This window comes from Prionailurus viverrinus, chromosome B4, assembly GCF_022837055.1.
Source record: "Prionailurus viverrinus isolate Anna chromosome B4, UM_Priviv_1.0, whole genome shotgun sequence".
Classification (NCBI taxonomy): Eukaryota; Metazoa; Chordata; class Mammalia; order Carnivora; family Felidae; genus Prionailurus; species Prionailurus viverrinus.
In genome coordinates this window covers 38,772,256-38,798,973 of record NC_062567.1, presented here as the reverse complement: position 1 = coordinate 38,798,973, position 26,718 = coordinate 38,772,256, and the positions used below count along the sequence as shown (strand labels likewise).

Genomic DNA, 26,718 nt, shown 5'->3' with positions numbered 1-26,718 from the left:
TGGGGCCCTAAGATGAAGAGTCACACACTCTACCAACTGAGTCAGCCAGGAGCCCCTCCGTGATGGTTAATTTTATGTCAACTTGACTTGGCCTTGAGGTGCCCAGATATTCAGTTAAACATTATTCTGGGTCCCTAAGAGTGTTTCCGGATAAGATCAACAATTCAATAGGTAGACTGAGTAAAACAGATTGCCCTCCCCAAAGGGGGTGGGCCTCATCTACTCCTTTGAAAGCCTGAAATGAACAAAAGGCTGAGTAAGGAAAAATTTGTTCTATCTTCAAGCTAGAACATCAGTCTTCCCCTGCCTTCAGACCCAGACTCAAACTGTAGTTTATATCATTGGCTCTCCTGGTTCTCAAGCCTTCAGAATCAGACCATTGGCTCTCTTGTGTCTATAGTCTGCTGACTACAGATATTGGGACTTCTTAGCCTCCATATTCATGTGAGCCAATTCCATAGATAGATAGATAGATAGATAGATAAGATAGATAGATCAGTCCTACTGGTTTTCTCTGCAGAACCCAGACTAATACAGAAGCCCAAGCATGTTCCTTAAAGATATAAAACTATCACAAAAATTGATTATCCATAAGCATTTTTTAAAGTAAACCATTTAGATAAATATTTTTAATTTTTTAGAAGAATTATTTTAGGTTTATTTGTTTTTGAGAGAGAGAGTGTGCAGGGGAGGGGCAGAGAGAAAAAGAGAAAGGATCCCAAGCAGGTTCTGCACTATCAGCACAGAGCCAGACACAGGGCTCGAACTCAAGATCTTGAGATCATGACCCGAGCCAAAATCAATAGTCAGATGCTTAACTAACTGAGCCACCCAGGCGTCCCTAGAAAAATATTTTTAAATCAAAGAGGGAGACTACTGGGGCCCCTGGGTGGCTCAGTCAGTTAAGTGTTCAGGTCATGATCTCGCGGTTCATGGGACCCAGCCCCGTCTCAGGCTCTGCACTGACAGTAGAGAGCCTACTTGGAATTTCTCTCTCTTTCTCTCTCTCTCTCAGTAAATAAATAAGCATTAAAAAAAAAAAAAGAGGGAGACTGACTTAGACCTAAGATCCAACTAAAATAAGCATGAAGGGTAGAATGGAAAAGATATAAATCTAGAAGGACAAAGTGAAGGCAAAAGAGAACTTCAACTACTTTCATTTTGATCTCAAACTTTCTGAGTTCTTTCCAGCTTATCTCTTAACTCAGGCAAAAGACTCTGTGAATAAAACACCACTTGATGGAAACCAAAACTACCCCCTCACAGACCACCCTGAGCCAGCAAGACCCAGCCCGACGATAAAGATTGACCTGACCTTTACTAACGACCTTTGTCCCACATTTGCCTTATATAAATCTGGAAGCATTTTCGGCACCTTGGGGACACAGACTTTAACCTGTGCCTTCCTAGTGTTGGCCTCACTGAAATAAATTCCTTTTTTATTTCACTACCACACTTCTCTGTGCCTTGGGTTTTGTCAGCGCCAAATGGCTAAACCTGGTCTGTTTAGGACCCCCAGAACCAGGTCCTCTTGCCCCCCTGCACCCCAGTTACAAATAGAAGAAGAGATGCCAGCAGATGAAACATTTAAACATGTTTCTGGATAATGGAAAGAAAATGGGGAGAGGGTAGATGATACAGTGCAGGGGGGTAGCTGGCGAGGAACCAAAATCAGAGGTCTGAAAGCCTAGACTCAAGCCTTCCCACACCCAATCACAGCTAATTTAATACCCAACTCCACCAGCACCAGGCAGGTAATTGATGCTATATTCTGAGAAAATGGATGTGAGAAACTCCGGACTCTGGGACAGTAGGCATAGAAAAGAACAAGGGAGAGATTTGGAGCTAAAAACTCCTGGCAGGAGATAGGCAGCTTCCTCTCTGAAGAAACTGAAGAATTCTAAAGGATAAACCTTCCACATACTGACATTTGGGAGTTTCTGAACAGAAAAGAGAGCTCCCAGACCAATCACTTTCAGTGAAACTCACCAGTCAGCAAGCCCTACCCAATATATATCCAATCATCCCTAGATCCAATCAACTTTGTAATTTCTTGTTCATATATGAAAGAAAGTCATCCTAAAAGAGACCAAAGAAACAAAAAGAAACAGAAACACAGAGGAAAAAGGAAAAATGCGGAGAATAAAAGGACAGTGACAAATATAAATAAAAGAAGAAAACTTTCCCCATCCCAAATTCCTATTTAATGTTCTCCAGGCTAAAATAGCAGATTGTGTACATAAAACAAGAATGTGCCTGGCTGGCTTAATCAGTAGAACATGCAACTCTTGATCTCAGAGTTGTAAGTTTCAGCCCCATGTTGGGTGTAGAGTTTACTTAAAAATAAAACCTTTTAAAAAAGAAAAAAAAAAAGAATGCTATGGAGGAAAAAAAAGTATTCCAGCATAAAGTAAGACTTCTTGGAAATGAAAAATATGAGACAGAAAAGGGAAAGTAAATGTAACTATAGTTGCTGGCCAGTGGGTGATTAGTTTCATAAATGGTGAAAATGAATACCAAATTCTAATGGGGATAAAGAGTGATGGGTTAGTGTATTATTAGTCAGGACAAGTTGCAGCAGTAACTTTAAATCTTGTGGTTTAACACCACAAAGTTTTTATTTCCTGCTCAAGCCAAGTCTAGAGCTCTTTCCCCTACCATATAGCTACGCTATACAGAACGTGTGGCCTCCACAAGCTTACCACAGCAAGGGAAGAGAGACGTTTGGGAGTCACTCTGGCTTTTTATCCCTTTGGCCAGGAAATGGCACTTCATTTCTGCTTGTAATCCAATGGCCATAACTAGTCACATGGTCCCGACCTGACTACCAGGGAGTTGAGAAGTCATAGGCACATGGATGGATATTGAATGAGCACCAACCATCTCTACCATCAAGGGAAAGTGAGATTGTATTCACAAAATTATGGTAGGGAGGGAAAGGAAAAAGAGGGCCGTAACTTCAGAGAAAGCCAAGGAAAGCTCTGCTGATGATAATAGACAGAGATCAAAGAGCCGGTGGGAAGGAAGGAAAGAAGGAAAGGAGGAAGGAAGGGAGAAAGAAATAGAAATAGATACTGAGATTGTTACAGAAAAGGACAGGAAAAGCAGCAATAAGAGAAGAGCGATTTCACTAACATGTTTTGTTTATTTCCATATGAACACTTCCACTTCGCTTTATAATTATCCCTTCACGTCCCTCTTCCCACTAGACACAGAGCTTCTTGAGGGCAGGGACTGTCTCTTCTTCGTCTTTGTATTGAGGGTCCAGCACAGAACCTGACTTAGTAAGCCCTCAATGAGTGTGTTTAATCGCAAAGTGAAAGGCCACATAATCTTAACCTCTTCTTCCAAGCACCAGATACTATAATTGGAGAAAGAGGTGTTGCACTGGAACAGTAAGAAGAATGACGAGAATGTAGCTGGTCAAACCCTTGAGGAGAAAGGAAAATAGGCACTTATGTCAACAGAGACACAGCCTCGGTGCCATGGCCAGCCTTCTCTTGGAACACCAGAAGCTCAAGAAGGGGAAACATGCTATCTAATTGTATAACACAAAGAAAAACCAATTTTCTACATTTTTAAACAAGATGCTTAACCAAATATATTTTGCTTATTCAACAAATCAGATATGTTAAAGATCTTTTTTTTTAAGTTTATTTATTTGTTTTAAGAGAGAAAGAGCAGGGAAGGGGCAGACATAGAGGGAGAGAGAATCCCAAGAAGGCTCCACACTCCTGCTCTGCGCTGAGCCCCACTTGGGGCTCGATCCCACAAACTGTGAGATCATGACCTAAGCGGAAATCAAGAGTCGGACTGAGCCACCGACTGACTCAGGTGGCTCCCTGAGCGACTGAGCCACCCAGGCACCCCAAGGATCTTAAATAACATCTAGCCAAACACTTCAATTCAGCAAAATCTAATAAAGTTAAAAGTGTACATAACCCATAATTTCCCTCCTGATTACAAACCCTAGAGAAATCTTTTCTGAACTGAGGACCACGAACTACCGGTAGGAATTGATATCAAGTTAGTGGATCCTGATCGGCAATTGTTTTTTAAGATTTTATTATTGAGATCTCTTACAGGAGATCTCAGTTAATTAAAAAAGAAAAAGTTTGGAGTCATGGCTCTAGGGAAACTCTCACTGTTGCCTAAAGGAGAATGCCCACTGCAGCAATGTTTGTCATAAAATAAGACATAAATAAATAGGAAATGATCCAAGTATTCTTCAACACGACCATGAAAAATGAACGGTAGTATAATCATACAATGGAATATTACATCACCATAAAATGAATGGATTCGTGCTACATGTAAAAACATGAATACATCTCAATAAAGATGTTAAGCGTAAAAACAACCTTCAAAATGATCCATTCACTGTAATGCCATTAATATAAAGTTTAAAAGTAGGCAAACAATATGTTCTTTCTAGATGTACACAGTATATAACATATAAAAATAGGCATGGGATTGATAAAAGCAAAGTCCGCAAAGTGGTGACCTCTCAGAAGGGAAGGAGAGAGATGCCATGGGAAGGGATATACCAGGCTCTTCAACTGTGTATAAGATGTTTGTTTCTGAATCTGGGAGGAAGTTCTCTTATTCTCAACTGTTCTGAATATTTCATATATTTTTTGAATAATTCATCTTTTAAACAACTTTTCCTAAAAAGGGAGGGAGGGAAGTGAAATTTAACAGACTTGTTTAAATTCTGTATCTGCCACTTACTGTTAAAGGAACTTAGCAAGTTCCTTAATTTCTCCAAGCCTCTGTGCCTGTAAGACAACATCATAATAATAAACATCCTGTTTCACAGCCAAATTAAGTGAAATAATATGGATATAAGTGCTTTAGAAAGCGCAAAGTGCTATAGAAGTATAAGCTATAATTGTACTAGAAGGTTCCACAAATTCCAGTTATAAGAAACTCTTAGTGTTCTTTTGTTACATAAGAACCTTGCTCCTTTCCTTCAGAGCATTTACTTTTGCTTGCAATTACACATGCATTAACACTAACGTTGGGCTCATCATTGTATTCCCCAGAGCCCAGGACAGTCCCAGGCACATGCTAAATGCTCAACACACCTTTGTTAGCGTAATCTGAACGGTGGTTACCTGTAGGAAGTAAGAATGGGAAACAAGGTGAGAAGAAAGAACTTTTCTGTTTTCTGTTTCTAAACTGTTTGAACCTTTACCATGAACCTATATGAGTCCAATAGCGACAAATTAGTCCGTTTTAAATGAAAATAATACGGACCAAATCGGCATGTTTTAATTTCATCGCCTCTCGGGGGAAGGTGAGGTTTCAATCCGGGAGATTACGTGAAAACGGATGCATGAACTAAAAGGAGCAAACTGTTGTGGGGCGCTGGGCTCTCCCGACACCCTTGCGAAGGGAAGGCGGCGTGCCCAACGGTTTGAGAACCGCCCAGAGGTACCGTTAGGAGGCGCTCGCGAAACTGCTCCAGGAATTCCCGCCCTCCGCGTTACATGCCCCAGTAACCCCGGCGCGCCGGCGACCGAGAGTAACCTCGCGGTCGGGTGACGGACCCCCCCCGCCCCGACTCTCGCCTGCTCCCAGCTCAGCCAATGGGAAGGCAGCGCACGAGCCGGCCGGACACTCGCCCTCACCGACTCCTCCCCCAAGCAGTTAGAACCGAGTTGTACAATCACCTCGCCGCCGGCTTTAGACTTTTCCAATCGCAACTCAAGTTCCCGATCCCAAGCCCCGCCCCTCGGCCTGCCCCGCGTTCATTCTCGGCGGGAGTCACCTTTGCTTTACAAACGTTCAGACCCGCCCTCTGCTTACCTTGCTGCGTTAGGCCCCGCCCCCTGCCCGGACGGACCAATAGCCAAGGGAGCCTGGAGCCACTGGGCGGGCCTGCAGCCAATGCGCACGCCGTGGGCGGGCTCCGGGCCGGAATTGGGGGTGAAGCTACAGCCTTGTGCCCACATTCGGGGCGCGCGGAGCTGGGGGGTCCCTGGGGGACGCCCGGAGCTAAGATGGCGTCTGTAGCTGAGGGGGACGTGGGGACGGTGGCGGAGCTGGCGAGGGTGCTGCGGTGGGGTTTCGAGGAGCTGAGCCTTAACAAGTTGGCGACGTCCCTGGGCGCGTCGGAACAGGCGCTGCGGCTCATCATCTCCATCTTTATGGGTAAGGACCCTCCTGCCTCGCTCCGCCCCCTCGCGGAGTCCCCAGGGAATAGGGACGTGACACCCCCCCCCTCCACTTTCCGGAGCCACCCAGGAGGGCTTTGTGGGGTCCGGATGTGAATCCTCAATCACGCCAACCAGCTGTCGAGAGGAAGACAAGTCTTTTCGAGTCTGGGGGTGCCGTGCCCTCTGAACCTCTTCACCTTTCTCTTCGACCCCTGCTCTACCCTTCTGGCCCCTCATTTGAAGCCACCACCGTCTCCTCATGCCATGATCTAATCTACCCCGTGTCCCCACGACCTATCCTTATTTGTCTCTCTCTTGAGTTCTACTCTCTGTCCATGTGTACTGCTGTCTGTTATTAATATCAACTCTCACACATGCGCGCTTCTTGTGGTAGGCAAAGGCCCCCTAACTTAGGTATTAGCTTTGTGGGCCCTTAAGCCCCATATTCTATACTTCCATATTCGGAGCCTTTTTCTGCATTGCCAGCTTCCATTATACTTCTCTTTTCTGTCTTGTTTCTAATATTTTCTTCTTATACCATATTGCTTCTCCCCCACCCTTAACCACTCACCTGCCATTTACCCTGGAATATTATTTTAATACTGGGTTTGGGAAACAGGACTGACAACCCCCTTAAAAACTATGCTACTCCAAGCGTTTATGACCTATATGGTTCAAAGAATGTGATGTGTCTGACTTTATGTCACAACAAGCTATATTATAACTGGTTTATAGGCTTTTTTTACTGCATCTTTCGTCCATGGTTTTTAATACATGGAAACAGCATGGCACAATGATTAAAAAAAAAAAAAAAAAGTGTGGACTTGAAAGGCAAGCAAGTCAGACCCAGCCCTGCTGCTCCTTGCAAACTGTGGGGCCCTGGGCAAGTCACTTAACTTCTCTGGGCCTCGATTTTCTTACCTATGAAATGAGAATAAGGTGTACCTAATAGGACTGTTGTAAAGCCCTGTAATAGTTCAGAGGTCAAGATCTGATGCATAAATCTTGAGTAGTTGGAAGGTTTTGTGAAGGTTATGGGACTTTAGCTGGTATAGTAAGGGTGGGGAAGAACTAAGCAAACAGCTCTGGGACAAGAGCAGATTAGAGATCAGAATGGTAAGAAGTTTGAGATAAAAGTTGAGCAGATGTGCCTTAAATGCCAGAAAGAAGTTTGTAATGTATCCAGTAGTCAGCAGAGACGTGGACATATAATATTACCTAAGGGTGTTAACTAGATCTAGATAATGTGAGAGGCATCAATTTACGTTTAAACAACCTTGGCAACTAATATAATTGTTACTTGCCTTTTGCATATAAAACCAAGGTGATCTTCCTTTCTTCCAACTGAAGGTCACCTTTTCCCTCCCTTGTGGAATTGTTAAATTTTAGAAGTGAAAAGGACCTCCCGTGTCTCTTAGATCTAACCCAGAGTTGTCAACATTCCAATCTAGAGTTCTTTGCACCACACCAGCTTTGAACTTCTACTCCTTCAGCCTTGTCTCTGACCCAGTTATTTGTTGGGGTTGTAATTGGCAATTAGGAGTGTTTACATTCATTAGTTTGGAAGCTCACTGTTGATTTCTCAACTATAAATTGAGAACGTAACACAGGTAGCAACAAATTATTAGGGGGCAACCTGTTAAATGGAGCTACTTAAATGGAGCTACGGCTGGAATTAGGACTTGGACTTGGTCCCTTTTTTGCTGACATAATTGAATACTGCCTGTGTGCTCCTGGTGGGCCACTGCTCTGTACTGTCCTGGGGCATACAACTGACTGGGACATTGTTTTTTCTCCATGTCCTTCTCTCCTCATTACCATGCGTTATCAAGTGATAAACACTTGGTGAATACGTCTGCCAAACTCCTGAGGCCCCTTGCCAGTCTACCATTTCCCAGCTCCTCCCTTCCTATCTCACATGTCCTGTTGCCTTCAGTAACTCTGGGTTTCTCATGTTTAGATTGACTTGGGGCCTCATGTTGCTTCCTATCAGCCATAGCTCTTCCACATGGATATATAGGATTGTGTTTTCTAGGTGTGGATTAAATATATACATGCAAACACAAGTTGATAAGCTTGACACATGCCTGGAAGAAAGAGTGCATTCTGGTTGTAAATGTTCTCCTTACAAAGGTATTCTCATGTCTGTGTATTGTAACCTAGAAACGAGTAGCCTTTCAGTAATGGAGTTCCTGGTTCCGGAACTCCACTGTCTGGGGGAACTGGGATACTGAAGGAAATCCTTGTTAGAGGTACCAAGAAGGCCTGTAGTCCAAAATGATTTCTGACTCCCTTTCTACTACTTCAAGATTAATTTAGGTTAAAAGCACTTAAATGCAGATGCCCCAAGGGAAGAGTCAGGTATATCAAGCATTCACGTTTTAAAGTGTGAATAACTTTTAATTGGATAGTCTCATTGCTCTTTCTTAACATCTTATTTTTTCCTACTTAGGTTCTGTGTACTGATCTCGGGGTGGGCCATAGATCATTAAAGCAGTAGCTTTCAAACCTTTGTGGCTCAGACCCATGGTGAGAAATATGTTTCATATCCTGACCCAGTACACATGTGCACTTATATATGTATTTGAAGCACGTTTCAGAAAACATTACTTATCCTTACATATGTGGTGTGTTTTTCTATTTTGTTTTTTAGTAGTGTTTATGACCCACTAAATTGATTTCATGACCTACTAATGGGTTACAAGTAGGTTGAAAAATCTTGAGTTAGAAGCTGTAATTTTTAATATTCAGTACTTCAGGGAAAGGATAAGCTTATGAGGATTAATGCATTGGAGTATCCTGAACAGCCAGAAGACTCCATTAAAGGGATGTGTCTATGTTTGTCCTTTGTGTGATTGCAAGGAATTTGGTGGAAGATGAATTTTGCTATGGTGTTGGCAAATACTGCCAGAAAACATCTCCCCTTCAACAGCTGGGGTCTCATCACTCCTTAGATACTTAATCACATGAATTGTTCCAAATAAATTCAACAAAATATGCCTACTGTGAGTTAAACCCCATGCTTGAGCCTGCAAGGACAAGGGCATTGGTGCAGTATGAGTGATAGAACCAGGCACTCAAAAGTATGGCTTACGGTCAGTGGGTAGGGAATGGGCTTGAGATAAGTACTCTAATAACCACAATAAAAGGCAGAAGTCTAAGTGCCATGAGACAATTACAAAGGTTATGAGATTGAAAGATTGGCCCTTTAATGAACTTTGAAAGCTGAATAAGGTTCCAGCAGACAGATGGTAAGACACAAGGAATAGAGTGAGCAAAGGTATTGAGGTAGGAATGCGTGGTGACACGGTCAAGGAACAGGAAGTAGTCCACTTGGACTAAAGCAGGAGTTAAATAGAGAAGTGGTGGAAATAAGACTGGAAAGTTAGGTCGTAGAGCCTTGAAAGCCAAGGTAAGGGGGACAGGTAAGGGGAAAGCCAAGAGTAGGGAATCCCTGGAGGTATTTGAAAGGGATATAATGTGACCAGAGCTGTATTAGGAAGATAACACAGTGTAGGGTGATTTCAAGTAGACACGACAAGAAGTTGGGAAACCAATGAGAAAGAACAATGATCTAGATGGTTATATTGGCTTGGAGGCAAGGTGGTTGCACCAAGAGGGGAACATAGGGTTCTCATGTGAAATATTTTAGGAACACAGAATCTTTTCTTTTTCTTTTAATTTTTATTTTAGAGAGAGAGAAAGCAGGAGCAGAGGAGAGAGGCAGAGAGAGAATCTTAAGCAGGCTCCACACTCAGCACAGAGCTCCATCCCATGACCCCGGGATCATGACTTGAGCCTAAATCGAGTCAGACACTCAGCTGACTAAGCCATCCAGGCACCCCCTGGAACACAGAATCTTTTAAAAGGTAGATTCTGAAAAAATAAATAAATAAATAAAAGGTAGATTCTGTATGCACGTTCATCTACGCAGCTGCTCATGTCAAAACTCTAAGAATCAGCCCTGCCACTTTAACTCTCTCCCCACATCCCAGTCCCCAAGTCCTATCAACACCACCTCCACATTATGTCTCAAATACATGTACTTTTCTCCATCACCACAGCTGCTGATTGTCACCAGAACTACACGAGTAGCCTTCTGACTGGTCTCTAATTCTGTCCTTATCCCTCCCAAAGCAAAGAGGTCTTGATGCTGTGCCTTTCCTGCTCAGAACTCTTTGCAGGCTTCCATACGTGGCTAGTAAGCCCCTGCCTGCTGTTCCAGCCTCATCTCAAGCAAGTTCACAACTATTTTTTTATAACCTTTTTTTTTTTTTTTTTGAGGGGGGGGGTGGGGGCAGACTGAGAGGGTCCACGCTGAGCATGGAACCTGACGCAGGGCCCACAACCTAAGACCCTGACCCTGACCTGAGCTGAAACCAAGAGTCAGACACTCAACCACCTGAGCCATCCACATGCCCCTCACAACTTTTCAGCCTCAAGGCATTAAGCCCTTTCCTACCTTGGAGCCTATGTAGCTGCTAATGCAGGTGCCTAGAATTTTCTTCATTCATTCACCTAACAGACGTCTTTCATCTTTCAGGTCTCAGTTCAAATTGTCACTTTTTCTGAAAGTTCTTTCCTGACTCTCATTTTTTTTTCCCCAATATATGAAATTTATTGTCAAATTGGTTTCCATACAACACCCAGTGCTCATCCCAAAAGGTGCCCTCCTCAATACCCATCACCCACCCTCCCCTCCCTCCCACCCCCATCAACCCTCAGTTTGTTGTCAGTTTTTAAGAGTCTCTTATGCTTTGGCTCTCTCCCTCTCTAACCTCTTTTTTATTTTTTCCTTCCCCTCCCCCATGGGTTTCTGTTAAGTTTCTCAGGATCCACATAAGAGTGAAAGCATATGGTATCTGTCTTTCTCTGTATGGCTTATTTCACTTAGCATCACACTCTCCAGTTCCATCCACATTGCTACAAAAGGCCATATTTCATTCTTTCTCATTGCCACGTAGTACTCCATTGTGTATATAAACCACAATTTCTTTATCCATTCATCAGTTGATGGACATTTTGGCTCTTTCCATAATTTGGCTATTGTTGAGAGTGCTGCTATAAACATTGGGGTACAAGTGCCCCTATGCATCAGTACTCCTGTATCCCTTGGGTAAATTCCTAGCAGTGCTACTGCTGGGTCATAGGGTAGGTCTATTTTTAATTTTTTGAGGAACCTCCACACTGTTTTCCAGAGCGGCTGCACCAATTTGCATTCCAACCAACAGTGCAAGAGGGTTCCCGTTTCTCCACATCCTCTCCAGCATCTATAGTCTCCTGATTTGTTCATTTTGGCCACTCTGACTGGTGTGAGGTGATATCTGAGTGTGGTTTTGATTTGTATTTCCCTGATAAGGAGCGACGTTGAGCATCTTTTCGTGTGCCTGTTGGCCATCTGGATGTCTTCTTTAGAGAAGTGTCTATTCATGTTTTCTGCCCATTTCTTCACTGGGTTATTTGTTTTTCTGATGTGGAGTTTGGTGAGCTCTTTATAGATTTTGGATACTAGCCCTTTGTCTGATATGTCATTTGCAAATATCTTTTCCCATTCTGTTGGTTGCCTTTTACCTGACTCTCATTTTATATGATGTCCCCTGCTGTGCTCTCTCATATTGACTAAAATTTCCTCCCAAGTGTATATTCCAATTTGTAATTATATATTTGCAGAGAAGAGCAGAAACCATGTAAGTTTTGTTCACGACAGTATTCCCGGAGCTTAAGTACCTGGCTTATGGAAAAGGCCCAAGAAATATTTCATACATTCACACATGAATACGTGAATGAATGACTTAGCAACTGATTAAATGGAGGATAAAGAAGTCGTTCGTAAAAAACTCAGTCCAGATGGGGCACCTGGGTGGCTCAGTCAGTTAAGCAATCTGACTTCTGCTTAGGTCATGATCTCACAGTTTGTGGGGTTGGAGCCCCGCGTCAGGCTCTCTACTGTCAGGGTGGAGCCTGCTTCAGATCCTTTGTCTCCTGTCTCTGCTCCTGCCCTGCACACACTCTCTCTCTCAAAAACAAACATTTAAAGAAAAAAAAACAACAACAACAATGCAGTCTAGGGCACCTGGCTGGCTTAGTTGGTAGAGCATGTGACTCTCGATCTCAGGGTTGTAAGTTTGAGCCCCAGACTGCGTGTAGAGATTACTTAAGAAAATAAAATTTGGGGGCGCCTAGGTGGTTCAGTCGGTTAGGCATCTGATTTTGGCTCGGGTCATGATCTCACAGTTCGTGAGTTTGAGCCACATTGGGCTCTGTGCTGACAGCTCAGAGCCTGGAGCCTGCTTCGGACTCTGTGTCTCCCTGTCTCTCTGCCCTTACCCCACTCATGGCCTCTCTCTCTCTCTCTCTCTCTCTCTCTCTCTCTGTCTAAAAAATAAATAAACATTAAAACAAATTGTGTTTAATAATAAGTAAAAAATATAAATAATAAATAAAATCTTTAAAAAAAAAAAACAGTCTTTCTGCCTGGGTGGCTGGAAAGATAACAGTATCTCACAAATGCAGAGAAGTCAAAAGGAGTGTCAGATACTGTTCAGTGCCAGCAGTGGTCTAGTTTTGGATTTGCTTTAGGCTCCAAGGGCAACTCCAGGTGTCTTAAGGGTTGTGAAACCCAATCTTAAGTTCAGGAGAGAAGTGGGACTAAATATAGTTTTAGGAGTCAATATTGATACCTTAATTAAATCAGGGAGAGAATGAAATGCCGTGGAAAAGCTTATACAAGAGAGAAGAGAACCCAATTGTTGTTGACTGAGTATGTTAACCTTGCCACCCCGTGTCAATAATAACAATTGCTGGCATTTGTTAAGGATTTGGTACGTACCAGACATTGTCTGAAGTGCTGAACAATACCCCACCTACACCTGCCAATTACTCATGAGATAATTGTAGTGCTGTGATCATTGCTCTTGTGGAAACTGAGGCCTTCAAAGGTTAAGTAACTTGCCTAAGCTCATACCTGTTTCTACCCAACTCTAAAGTCCCTGTCTTTACCACCCTGGGATTGCAAACTGTGGGGGTGGAAAAGATCAATGCTGTGGGTATCCTTTTAGTTTATGTGCTTAAACCAATATGTAATCAGCATATGAAATACCTCGCAGGGTCTAAAGCTGGAGCTGGCCAAATGGAGCAGATGGCCACCTGCTTAAGTACGAGTATTCTCTAGTCTTGGCCATGACTGTGGCTTGGCTATTAGACTGATCAGAAATTGCACTTAAAGAGTAAGGATTCCTTCCTCAGAGGTTCAGGTTAGCATCACTAAGGTTAACAACCTTTAAAATCAAAGTAGGTCCTACAATTCAGTTCCCTTTGTTTTTGGGGGGTTTTTTTGGTTTTTGTTTTTGTTTTTAATTCAGTTCCCTTTGGATCAAAGTCAGGTCTGGTGGTTCAGAACTAAATCTATTATTCAGTGCAAATAGCCTTCTTCAGGTAGCACTGAAATTACAATGTGAAGAGACCAAGGCCAAGCCAGATGGAAATTAAACAGCAATAACTACACAGATGGAACTTTTGACCATAATACAAAGCAGGGTCCAGAAATTCTACTACTGAAAAATAAGAGGGTTGTCTTAGGTGACTTTCAAGCCTTCTTCCAATTCTAGAAGTGTAGATATATTCTACATTTTTAGACTTTATCTTTATTCTGATTCATAGCCACAGATTTTATCATAATCTAACTCTTCCTGTTTGGAGATTTCTTTTAAATATATTTTTCCAATTCCTTTTTATCTGCACTCCAATATCTTACATTGCACAAAACTTTTCTTGAGTGCCAGTAGTACTTTTTTTTTTAAGTTTATTTATTTTGAGAGAGAGAATGCATATGCATGTATGCGCTAGCTGGGGAGGGGCAGAGAGGGAGAGGCAGAATCCCAAGTAGGTTCTGCACTGTTAGTGTGGAGCCCCATGCGGGGCTCAAACACAAGAAACATGAAATCATGACCTGAGCCGAGATCATTTGATCCACACTGATGGAACAGAGCCTGCTTGGGATACTGTCTCTCTCTCTCTCTCTCTCTCTCTCTCTCTCTCTCTCTCTTTCACTCTCTCCCTCTATCCCTTCCCTGCTAGTGAGCATGTACTCTCTCTCTCTCCCTCTCTGTCAAAATAAATAATCTTTAAAAAAATATTTGCGGGCACCTGGGTGTCTCATTTGGTTAAGCATCCGACTTTCGCTCAGGTCGTGATCTCACAGTTCGCAGGTTCAAGCCCTGTGTCAGGCTCTTCGCTGACAGCTCACAGCCTGGAGCCTGCTTCAGATTCTGTGTTTCCCTCTTTCTCTGCCCTTCCCCCACTTGTACACTTGATCTCTCTCTCTCTCTTTCTCAAAAATAAATAAACATTAAAAGAAATACAAAACTCAAGAAAAAGAATGACTCCACAAAAAAATATTTGCAAATCTTTTTTTTTTTTTAAGAATCACAGGGTGCCTGGGTGGCTAGGTCAGTTAAGTGTCCAACTTGGGCTCATGTCATGATCCACAGTCCATGAGTTCGAGCCCCGTGTCTGGCTCTATGCTGACAGCTCAGAGCCCTGAGCCTGCTTTGGATTCTGTGTCTCCCTCTCTCTCTGCCCCTCCCCCTCTCACACTCTGTCTCTCACTCTCAAAAATAAACAAACATTAAACAAAAAATTAAAGAATCATTTATTTGTAGAGGCATGTGTAAATTTGGGCCCATGAGATTATATGCACAAGCTAATTTAACAAAAATAATTATATACCCACTGACATTATTAAATCCGTCTGGGGAGCCATCAGAACTCACCAGATGTGTTCAGTGCAGCAGCCTTTTAAAAATGGGATTGGTTTTCAAAAAAGAAATGGCATTTCAGCTGAACCTTAAAGGTTATGGAAGATTCTAGTAAGGGAGAGATGAGAGACGAAGCTTTCCAGCTGCAAAGAATAATGAACATATATGTGGAGACCAGGAAAAGTGAGAAAAACCTGAGGAACAGTAAGTGGGCTGGTTTGATTGGAACAATAGAGAATCCGTAAAGGAATAGTGGAGAAGAACCTGATAGACCTCTCAAGTAGGTAAGGGGTGAAATGGTGGAGTAAGGTAGTAGGAGGTGTATTGTCTTTAAACACCTGCAGGCCTAAGTACAAATTCTGCATTAAATATGTACCAGCTGTGTTACAATAGACTAATTATTAAATTTCAACCACCCATTTCCTCATGTTCCCGAGGGCCGATATTACCAAAGAATTGAGGTTAAGGATTAAGCAGTTTATCTGATATTTAAATTGGATTTAATTCCTAACAAGCAACAATATTTCAAAACAATGTGAAATTTACATGAATTTTTAAAATAGCGTAGTCATCAAAGAAATGTTTTATTTCTAGAGAACTGCTTAGGCATACCCTTTGTGTGGACACATTCATTCTTCTCTGCTCTGGAAAAGTTTGGGAAGCTCATTAGGGTGTGAGGACTGAATGAGATAAAATGTATAAACATTGGGGGCACCTGGGTGGCTCAGTCGGTTTAAGTGTCCAACTCTTGATTTCGGCTCAGGTTATGACCTCACGGTTCCTGAGATCCAGCCCCACCTTGGGCTCTGCACTGATAGCAGGGAGCCTGCTTGGGATTGTCTCTCCCTCTCTCTCTGCCCCTCCCCTGCTCGTGCGTGCACTCTCTCAAAATAAACTTTAAAAATACATATATATATGTAAGCATCTGACCAAGCCTAACCCAAGGTAGTTTTAAATAATTGCTCTCTTCCTTCCCTCAACAAATATTCATCTCCTTCCTTTCCAAGTAGACTCTATGGTCTTGGGACCAGTCATGAGCACCTCCTAGCATCTCCTGGCTTGCATCCTAGGAACTTGTTAGAAATGCAAATTCTTTTTTTCTTTTTTTTTTAATGTTTATTTATTTTTGAGAGAGAGGAGACAGAGCACAAATGGGGGAGGGGCAGAAAGAGAGGGAGACACAGAATCCGAAGCAGGCTCCAGGCTGCAAGCTGTCAGCACAGAGCCCGACGAGGGGCTTGAACTCACAAACCGTGAGATCCTGACCTGAACCGAAGTCGGACGCTCAACCAACTGGGCCACCCAGGCGCCCCTAGAAATGCACATTCTTAGGTCTGCCCCAGACCTACTAAAGACAGGGCCTGATGATCTGTGTTTTAACATGTCCTCTAGGTTATAGTAACTACCCTGAGGTTTGAGGATCACTGGTTTATTTCTTCTGGTAACTGTTTTGTAATACTTGGTGTCCCCATAGTATCTTCAGCTTTTTGAAATGGTGTCGTATCCCGTGATCTTTGTAATAAACAAATTTCTCAGATTCTTATCGCTTAGTTTTCCCTATTTGCTAGCATCACTTGTTATTCCTCAAATACTATTATTATTACCAAATTACACTGTTAATGTTATTATAACAATGATACTGTTAGATCATCATCATCTTCATTGTCTAACTAACATCATTATCTCCACCATCTGTTTCACACTTTTGATGAGAAGGTTAAATGTAGAGGAGGTTTTTTTTGCGTAAGGTTGTTAGACTAATAGTTCCATCTTTCCTCTTCTGTCTTGCATCAGCCACCTCCAGCAGTATAGCATTCTCCTAATCGATTGCCTCACATTTCTTAACACAGTTGATAAACTGACTTGTAGCTCTAACAAAAACGAGGTGCCCCAGTCGCGGCTGCCAGGGAAAGCTGTCCTTCCCAAGCACAGAGTTTTTTAAGGTAGAGGTGTGTGTTTGTGTTGACATTTTTTCAGCAATTGGCTGAAGTCCAGGGCCAAGAGATTTAGGGCCCACCTAGAGTTCTCTTCGTGAAGCAGTCATAGCTCCCTAGAGGCCTTCAAAGCCTATCTGTGATTTGTGCAGCCCAAAAGATGATGTTGTATGCAGCTTTATTTCTACCCCGTTTTCAAAATGAGAAGAGTAGGGGGTGTGTAAGACACTAAAAATAAGGATAAGTAATTTCTGGATAAGAATTGCCTTTGGGCTTAAAATGGACTGGTTTTTAAATCCAAGTTCCTCTCTACTCAAGCACTGGCTTTGAAGATAAAGTGAGATTCATTAAATTCTGGACACCTTGCACCAAGTATTCTAAGAACCATATGTACCAAAATTGTTAGTAATAGAGGCTTCTGATAGAAATGCCACTGCATTCTAGCTGTAGGGACATTTGTCAGAAAGTGGGTAGAAGATCAGGCCAAAAATGAGCAGACCCAGGTTTTGTTTTTGACTCACTTGAAGTCACCAAGTAGACTATTTAAATGCCCCACTCCAAGCATGGGCTGTGTTTAAATTAAAAATAAAAAGCTCTTGTCAATTAAAGATGCTTTTCAGTACCAAGTATTCATGTTGCTATGGCATTTTCATAAGAAAGGCATACATGGTCATTCTGCTGCATAAAATATAAGTGGTGAGGTAGTAATTTTGTAGGCAGTTTACTAAAAAAAAAAAAAAATAGAGGATTCATGTATATATATCATATACAGATCTGAGGCAGATATGGGATCCCAGGAAGCTAACGTTCTGATCACTGTATATTTGTAAATGCTGTGATGAGAAGTGGCTTCCATGTAGACATGGTAAATGCCTTATAGTTCCTGAGGTTTCCGATTTCTGCTGTGATAGCAACTCTAAACTCAGATGCACTTGGACACCACTCTGGATCACTGTCCATAAATACAAAACTTCTGTTTGTAAGCCAGCAAGCAGAGGCCAACTGGAACGGTGCCCTTTTAAGTTTCTTATGACATATACCTCTGACGAAAGGGAGAAAGATTGATTATAGTTAGCGTACAAATAAAGTGGGGCTCTGACTAAAAATATCAAACCATTAGTGCTACTAGAAATCCTCATTCTTTAGCCAAAGGATAATCTGACTGCACTCTTTAATTCTTCATTGAGTCTTCTGAAAGAGTAGTCAACAAAAGCAAAGCTAGGAACTAGGTGCCATACAATTATATTATTTACACTAAGAACCCAACATAATTATGGGGACCCAGATCCTCATATCACCAGAAGCTCCAAATTTCTTCAAGTCTTACCCTCTTGGTTTATATTCTAAAGTATTTTTTAATTCTAAAATATATAATTTTTAGCTTTTAAAAATCTTCCCAAATATTCAAGTAATATTGAATGTAGAATTGAATATTGAATATAGAAAGAAATCGGTCATTTCCAACTTTTGTACATCCAAGGATACTGCCAAGAAAATGAAAAGATAACCCACAGATTATGAAAATATTTGTAAATCATACATATGGTAAGGATCTAGTGTCCAGAATATATCAAGAATTCTTGTAACTCAATAAGAAAAAGACAAATCACTCAATTAAAAAATGGGCAAAGGATATGAATAGACATTTGCCTAAGGAAGACATACCGTTGCCCAATAAGTACATAGAAAAATGCTCAACTCGGGGCGCCTGGGTGGCGCAGTCGGTTAAGCGTCCGACTTCAGCCAGGTCACGATCTCGCGGTCCGGGAGTTCGAGCCCCGCGTCGGGCTCTGGGCTGATGGCTCAGAGCCTGGAGCCTGTTTCTGATACTGTGTCTCCCTCTCTCTCTGCCCCTCCCCCGTTCATGCTCTGTCTCTCTCTGTCCCAAAAATAAATAAACGTTGAAAAAAAAAAAAAAAAATTTAAAAAAAAAAAAAAATGCTCAACTCATTAGTCATTAGGGAAATGCAAATTAAATGACATTACGTATCACTTCACACCCTCTAGTATGACTGTAGTCCAAAAACAAAACAAAACAGGAATAAGAAAGTGTCGGTGAGGATGTGGAGAAATTGGAACCCTCGTGCATTGCTGAAGGGAATGTAAAACAGTGCAGCCACTATGGAAAACAGTTCAGCAGTTTCTCAAAGTGAAAGTCACGGTATGACCTAGCAATTCCACCCCTCGTTTCTATACTCGAGAGAATCGAAAGCACACGTTCACACAAAAACTTGTACAACATTTGCGTCCTATGTTCATAGCACTATTATGATGGCCCAAAAGTGGAAACAACCTATTTGTCCACCAACTGATGAATGAATAAACAAAATGTTATATTCCTATGGTGGAATACTATTCAGCCATAAAAAGGGAAGTGCTGCCACCTGCTACAATGTGGATGAACCTTGAAAACATTATGCTAATGTTTTCATTATGTTACTATTGTGCCAAGAAGTGGCCACATTTTGTATGATTCCATTGGAATAAAATGTTCAGAATAGGGGTGCCTGGGTGGCTCAGTCGGTTAACCGGCTGACTCTTAATTTCCGCTCAGATCACGATCTCGCCGTTTGTGGGTTCTAGCCCTGCGTCAGGCTCTGAGCTGACCATGCAAAGCCTGCTTGGGATTCTTTCCCTCATCTCTCTCTCTCTCTCTCTCTCTCTCTCTCTCTCTCTCTTTCTTTCTCTCTTTCTCTCTCTCTCTCTCAAAATAAATAAATACACTTAAAAAAATTTTTTTAATAAAATGCCCAGAATAAGTGGGGCACCTAGGTGGCTTAGTTCAGCATCCGACTCTTGATTTCGGCTCAGGTCATAACATGGTTATTGAGTTTGAGCCCCGCATTGGGTTCTGCTCTGACAGAGTGGAGCCTGCTTGGGATTCTGTCTCCGTCTCTGTCTGCCTCTCTGTCTCCCTCCCTCTCTCTCAAAATAAATAAACTTTTTTTTTTTAATGTCCAGAATAAGTAAATTCATAAAGACAGAAAGTAGTTTGGTGGTTGCCAGGAGATGAGATGGGGAGGGGGGGTGAATTGGGACTGAGTGCTCAGAGAGGTGGGGTTTCTTGTCAGGGTGATGGAAATGTTCCAGCATTAGACCCTGGGGATGCTTGGACAACAATGAGAATATAGCAAAATTCAGTGAATTCTACACTTAAAAAAAAAAAGGCTAAAGAGGGACTGTGTATGATCACAGGTAGAGCAGAACCCAGCAATTAACAGCTATTCAGATTCATGAGGACAATTACAGGGCGTAATGCTGTTATCTTTCCTTCTGTTAGAATCTTAGATGTAAGAAAGGGTTTATTGTTTCATTTGCTGAAATACCTGCAGAGAAAAAAGTCTCACCTACCTTGTTTGTATTTACAAAGATCAGATTTGACAACTCTAAACTCTGGAGAGAAATTATCATGACCAGTAGGTGGGAGGGGTGGAGAAAGAACAGCTAATTAGCCACTTGGGCCTTGTGACGGGGCAACCCTCAGGCAACCTTAGGCAAGATCAAGTCACCATAGGAGCGAAGGACCCGTTTCTCCACTGAAAACCAGTGCCATAAATTCAAAGGGCGCGGGTGGGGGTGGGGAGGGCCTCACGTTACTACACACCAGTTAGACGTTTTTGAGAGAGAACCATAACGCACAAAATCCAGAAAGCATTAAAAATGGGGGGGGGGGGGGGAGGAACACTTCAGGTCTGTACAAGGGAAGGAAGAGGAGGAAGCAATAACAGAAAGGGCAGGAAAGGAAAATAAGAGGCAAGAGGAGGGGGGACCGGTCAGAGAGCAGGGAAGGGGGCTGCACCGTGGGGGTCTGGCCAGCCTGCTGCTTCTCACTGTGCCTGTGATGGGCCTGTTTTCCCAGGTGATAAACATCTATGCTAGATGATTCCTACAGTCCTTTCCTCTCCTGGACCTACACAGATGCCTCTGCCATCTGAAATGCATAGCCATAGTATAATGAAATACAGGATACCTCACCCCACACACACACACCCTGTGGCCCCACTCGCTTCACTTCCCTTCCCTTCTCTCCGCTCCCTTCCCTTCCCTCCCCTCCCTTCCCCTCCCCTCCCCTCCCCTCCCCTCCCCACCACTCCCCTTCCCTCCCTTCCCCTCCCCTCCCCTCCCCACCACTCCCCTCCCCACGTTCCCCTCTCCTCCCCTCTCTAACCCTGGCTGCATCCCCTTGCCTCCTGTGGTCTCTTGATGTACCCAGCGTTTCAGCCACTGTACGTAAAACTGTTAATGAACAAAGAAGAGCGCTTGTAGGCAACGTGTTGCTCCCTTGCTCTGCTCCCTTACTCCGCACGCTGGCTAGGGGTGACCATGTATCTTGAAGTCCACACCGACAGTCTTTGTGCCCCTTCTCCTCTTCAAAATTTGCTTCCCACATACCACCCTTGCATCCCACGTCCCAGCTGGCTCTCCCTGCCTACCAGTCACAATCCTGTCACAGCCTTCTCAGCCTCACCCCTCCTCAGACCTGTGCCGCCACTGACAGCCGGGATCCTACAGCCACCAACACTGCTGCCAAGCGTCCCCCACCACAGCCCCCCACCAGAACTTATTTGGGGAATATGCTTGTCATTTGGAAGATCTTGGATGAAGCCCTGTACCCACGGGATTCTGGGAGTAGAAGAATTTTCTGGCATGTGCCTAATTTTGTTGTGGTGGTTGATTTTTTTTTTTTTTTTTTTTTTTTGTATAATCCAAGATTTGGGGGACCTGAAGCTTATATAATCTTGGGAACCTTTTTTAAGAAAAAGGCTACAAAAATAGCTAACAAGTTTCACAAAAACATATGACCATGTGAACATGCTGTTAGCTGCCACCCCCACCCCCCACCACTGCCCAGAGCCTTAAATGGGGCCTATGCCAAGGACGAGCCTTGAAACTAAAGCTTTATTCGCTTCATGGCCAATGGTCTTCTTCTGGGAGTACCGGGTACAATTTACAGACCTTTATTTTTTCAACTTGCTATAGCCTTAATTTAGTTAAATCATAGTGAGGTGGGCAGAGGCCAAACCAGTTGAAAGAATACTCCAAGTTTAAGGTTAGGTATAGATTATGCTTATATAAAATATTTGCCCGTATGTAAATTTTTTAAATTTTTTTAATGTTTATTTTTGAGGGAGACAAACAGAGCGTGAGCAGGGGAGGGGCAGAGAGAGAGGGAGACACAGAATCTGAAGCAGGCTCCAGGATCTGAGCTGTCACCACAGAGCCTGACACAGAGCTCAAACCCATGAACCGTGAGATCTTGACCTGAGCCGAAGTCCAACGCTCAACTGACTGAGCCACCCAGGTGCACTGACGGGTAGAATTTTTAAGTGGCCCCAAAGAAATCCATGTATGATGTTTCTATGGATATTTTCTCTTTTAATCTATACAACAACCTGCAGATATGGCTGCCAATTTCCCTATTTCGCAGATGAAGAAATTGAGATGCAAATAATCTAAGTAATTTACCCTAACTGCAGAGGTGATTTTCTGAACTAGATTACTCTTGATTCCTGAGTCCAGGGATATTCTAGCTGATCAGATAATTGGCTGCAAGTTGCCACCATGTCGTTTACTAATTTACAGAAAATTAAAATGTGATACACTGTCTTTGCTAAGAAAGGCATTTTGGTGTCTTGACGTGCCTCAAAGTCCGTCTAAACAGCTGTTGACCCTGTTCCACTAAAATGGAGAAAGGCCAGTCAACAGCCTCTTTTAGCTTTAACATTCTTTCAGTCTGTACATTTTTGTAGAATAAGTCGGAGGGGAGAAAAAAAAATTATCTACAGTAACAAAGTAACTATGTGACCATTTGAACAAACCATCGTAGTATAGAAAAATACTGTAACCGGACATTCAAACATATGGATAACGATCTTCACATCCCTTCTGCCATCTAATCAGACTTGAAATACTGCGGAGGGCTTGCCTTGATGGACAGCTAACTCCTGGACTAAGAAGCTAGTGAGAATCTATTCGTGTCCAACTCCTTGTGGCATAACAAAAAATGGTGACATCAAAGTCAGTCCCCTGTTGGGTCTTAACTTTTCAGCCTTTGTAGCAGATTTTACCAGTTTAGCCAACGTGTGGGTCTATCAGCCGCAGCACTAAGCTTAACATGGCCTTGCTTATTACTAAGAGCACTTGGTTTAAATGGAGCAGTTAAAGAATTACTCTTGGTGGGACTTTGGGGCAGCTCGGGTTTAGGTTGTTGGGTTGGGTTAAGTGACTAAAAAACTAATATGTATATATTTTTTTGAGAGAGAGAGAGTGCACGCACAGGGGAAGAGCAGAGAGCAACAGAGAGAGAATTCCCAGCAGGCTCCGTACCACCAGCACAAAGCCGAGTATTTCTTAACCTTCATAGCAAACCCTTTTTCTTTCTCACAAGTAACAGCCATCCACTAGTTTACCTTTGAAATGTCCCCTCTATTCATTGATCCCCAGGACATTTTGATCACTTGTCCCAGTTTTCTTGAATCTTGTATCACATTTGGCAGAATGTTCGAGATACTCAGCTGGAGGACGCTTTGAGAAGGGAACAGCTATATTCTTACTGAGCTGTGTGAGGGAAGGCATGGACGGGGAGTCCCCAAGAATTGGATTAACAAAGAGAGCACAGGAGAGCACCTAGACTTGGCATTAAAATGTAGATGTTAATTGTTTATAGATAGGAGATTAAGCAAACATAAACATGAGTGTGCATGTGTCTGCAGCCAGATGCTTGAATGTAGATTATTGTTGAGCAAAGAATAATACAGCTGTAGCTTTAAAAGCACACAGCTAGGTATTTATTAGTGAGTCGCTAGCAGGTCACTGCCAAGTGCCAAGGCATGTGGCAAGAATATCCGAATGGAAGTCAAGTGATGTGGATTCTAATTTGAGCTGTGCTCTGTTAACCTTGAGCATGCTTGTGATCCCATTTGGGCCTTAGTGTCTTATCTAATGAAGGCCTTGGAGTCAGTGATTTCTAAGATTTCTTCAGGTTCTAAGAATCTGAATATATTATGAATAACCATTCAGCACATAACTCAGCCCAAGCTGTACAGGATTGTCAGAGTGTGGAAGATGTGTTGGCACCTTGCCCTTACTATCCGCAGGCCTAATCTGGTGAAGAGAAACAAAGGACCACTTCTGAACAGATTCCAAAGGTGAGAGCTTCGTCCTCACCTAAACGTCCATAATCTACAGGTGCTCTTCCAGCTGACACAGTGATCAGTAACCAAGCATACGTGCCTAACCCGTTACCAGTTGCTTGAATAGGCAGTGTCGGGCAAAGCTTTCCTGTCCTTTCCGTTTGTTTGTCTTCCTTTTCTCTGTATAGTGGTTGGGCACAGGAACTTCCAGTTGGATGGAAAAAAGAAGTGAATGGCAGATCTTTAAAGTAGGAATAGTGACGATAAAATTATCACGTGAAAGTATTTGGTAAAAATAAACAACAGGGGCGCGCCTGGGTGGCTCAGTTGGTTGAGCGTCCGACTTCGGCTCAGGTCATGATCTCGCGGTTCGTGAGTTCGAGCCCCACATGGGCTCTGTGCTGACACCTCGGAGCCTGGAACCTGCTTCGGTTTCTGCGTCTTCCTCTCTCTTTCCCTGCCCATGCTCTGTCTCTCTCTCTCTCTCTCTCTAAAAATAAACATTAAAAATTTAAATAAATAAATAAATAAATAAACAACAAATAAGCCACGTTCAAAAGCAGTCCTATTTTATATTCTAGTCTGTAATCCTTGAAAAATTTAACTGAAATTTGGTTAAAAGAACAGATAGCTGTTTGATAGATCCTTCCAACATGGCCCTGCAGTATTGCCCAAAGCAAGATAGACATTATCTGTGGCAACCTTCCATAGACTAGAAAAATTATAACATCCAGGCAAGATAAGAATGAAACTGGGGCTTTTTCCAGCCATCTCTAACTAGAAATTCCAAAGAGCCTCCATAATCTTGTCAGTAAACAGGTCCTAAGAGCACTGCTGAAAGCTAAGAAACGGGTAGACAAGAAATAGATGAATTAGACCATGATTGTAGGGAATTGACTACAAAAGGAGTAAGTGGGATTGAACAGTAGCTAGAAGCAGCAGTGAAGGGACAGGGGTAGTGGGAAGGGCTAGAAGGGAAGTTTGAAGTTAGAGGAGATCATGTCCTAGGGGCTTAAGTCACGGACTTAGAGGTGAGACCCATTGGTTAATATCCAGCTGCATGGATTACTCGGCAATCAGCACAGTATAGCTAACTGTTTTTATTTGTTTGCTTATTCAGAAAGTGAAGACAATAATATTATTTCTTCCTTCATTTAATTAGGAGGATTAAGTGGCATAATGTGTGTAAAGTGCTTAACTCAGCGCATGCCATGTAGTAAGTACTCAGTAAGCGTTTCGTTGGTATTCACTGGCATTAATGATAATAATAATTGTTATCATTGAGGAAGAAAGAATAAGGAAGCTAGCAAGAAAGACCATAAAGTTCTCTGGTGAGACTGAGATGGCTAGAATTCCAAGGACGGGGCCCGAAGGGAAGGAGGAGATGTTTAAAGAGGAGGAAGGTACCTCTTTTCTCTGAATCTGGAGAAAAGGATAAAAGCATGGATTTCAAGCAGCTCTTCTTAAGTTTTCTCACGGTCAGTTCCCTGAAGACGATGGTGGAAGACTAAATAAGTGTGTGCTCTCGGGCCCGGGAGTCTTAGCGTAAAGTAGCTGTTAAAAGACAGAAATGTCAGGGCGCCTGGGCTCAGTTGGTTGAGTGTCTGACTCTTGACCTCACCTCAGGTCTTGATCTCAGGGTTGTGAGTTCAAGCCCCACGCTGGGCTCCTTGCTGCACAGGAAGTCTACTTAACAACAAAATAGAAATGTCATTCGAGTCTCATGTTGTATTTGTAAAATACAAGGCAACGGCGCATTCTGTTTTGTATGATTTGTTTTTATATAATGAAGCTACTTAGCAGTTAAATTACTTGGAATTCTTTCTGCAAAACTTCTCGTATTATCCGTCTTCATGTTGGGGTACGTGTACCCAAGGGGTACACAAGGACTTTCCAGGGGATACATGGGCATGGATTAGGGAATTAATTTCCAGGTTTTCAGCTTCCATATGTACTCTTGTCTAAAACTAATAAGCTGAAGACTGTCTGCTCTGAAGGTTCTCCTTTCCCAGCTCCCTTAAAGTCACCTGTTAGCAGCCTTAGACAAGTGAAAAAAAGGTATGGTGGGTTGCCCCAGGATGCCACAAAAGTAAAGCAAAGAGGAGCAGTCCCTTTTTTTTTTTTGTAATTATTTTTTAAAGTATAATTAGCATATAGTTGAGCAGCTCTTATTTTATCCAGGTGACAAACTCATGACAACCTTATCTATCCGGCTTTTTAAAATTGTTTTAATGTTGGGGCGCCTGGGTGGCGCAGTCGGTTGGGCGTACGACTTCAGCCAGGTCACGATCTCACCGACCGTGAGTTCGAGCCCCGCGTCAGGCTCTGGGCTGATGGCTCAGAGCCTGGAGCCTGTTTCCGATTCTGTGTCTCCCTCTCTCTCTGCCCCTCCCCCGTTCATGCTCTGTCTCTCTCTGTCCCAAAAATAAATAAATGTTGAAAAAAAAAATTTTTTTAATTGTTTTAATGTTTATTTATTTTTGAGAGAGAGAGAGAGAGAGAGAGAGAGACCAATCGTGAGCGGGGGAGGGGTAGAGAGAGAGGGAGACAAAATCTAAAGCAGGCTCCAGTCTCCAAGCTATCAGCACAGAGCCCCACGTGGGGCTAGAACCCACAAATCGTGAGATCATGACCTGAGCCGAAGTCCAGTGCTTAACCAACTGAGCCACCCAGGCACTCCTATTTATTTTTGAGAGAGAAAGAGAGAGAGCCAGGGAGGGGTAGAGAGAGAGAG

The 26,718-nt window shown here is 42.8% G+C and overlaps 1 protein-coding gene across 2 annotated transcripts in view; it reads left to right on the top strand.

Annotated features, from left to right (window-relative positions):
- The first annotated feature begins 5,946 nt into the window (after window positions 1-5,946).
- The window catches only part of LPCAT3 (lysophosphatidylcholine acyltransferase 3), a 40,348-nt gene continuing 19,576 nt past the window's right edge, over window positions 5,947-26,718 (top strand). The window contains exon 1 of one of the 2 annotated variants that reach the window (XM_047866667.1): window positions 5,947-6,156. In XM_047866667.1, the coding sequence (XP_047722623.1) occupies window positions 6,006-6,156 (151 nt within the window). In that variant the 5' untranslated portion in view covers window positions 5,947-6,005. The remainder of the gene's footprint in view (window positions 6,157-26,718) is intronic. The other variant, XM_047866666.1, reaches the window with a different exon arrangement.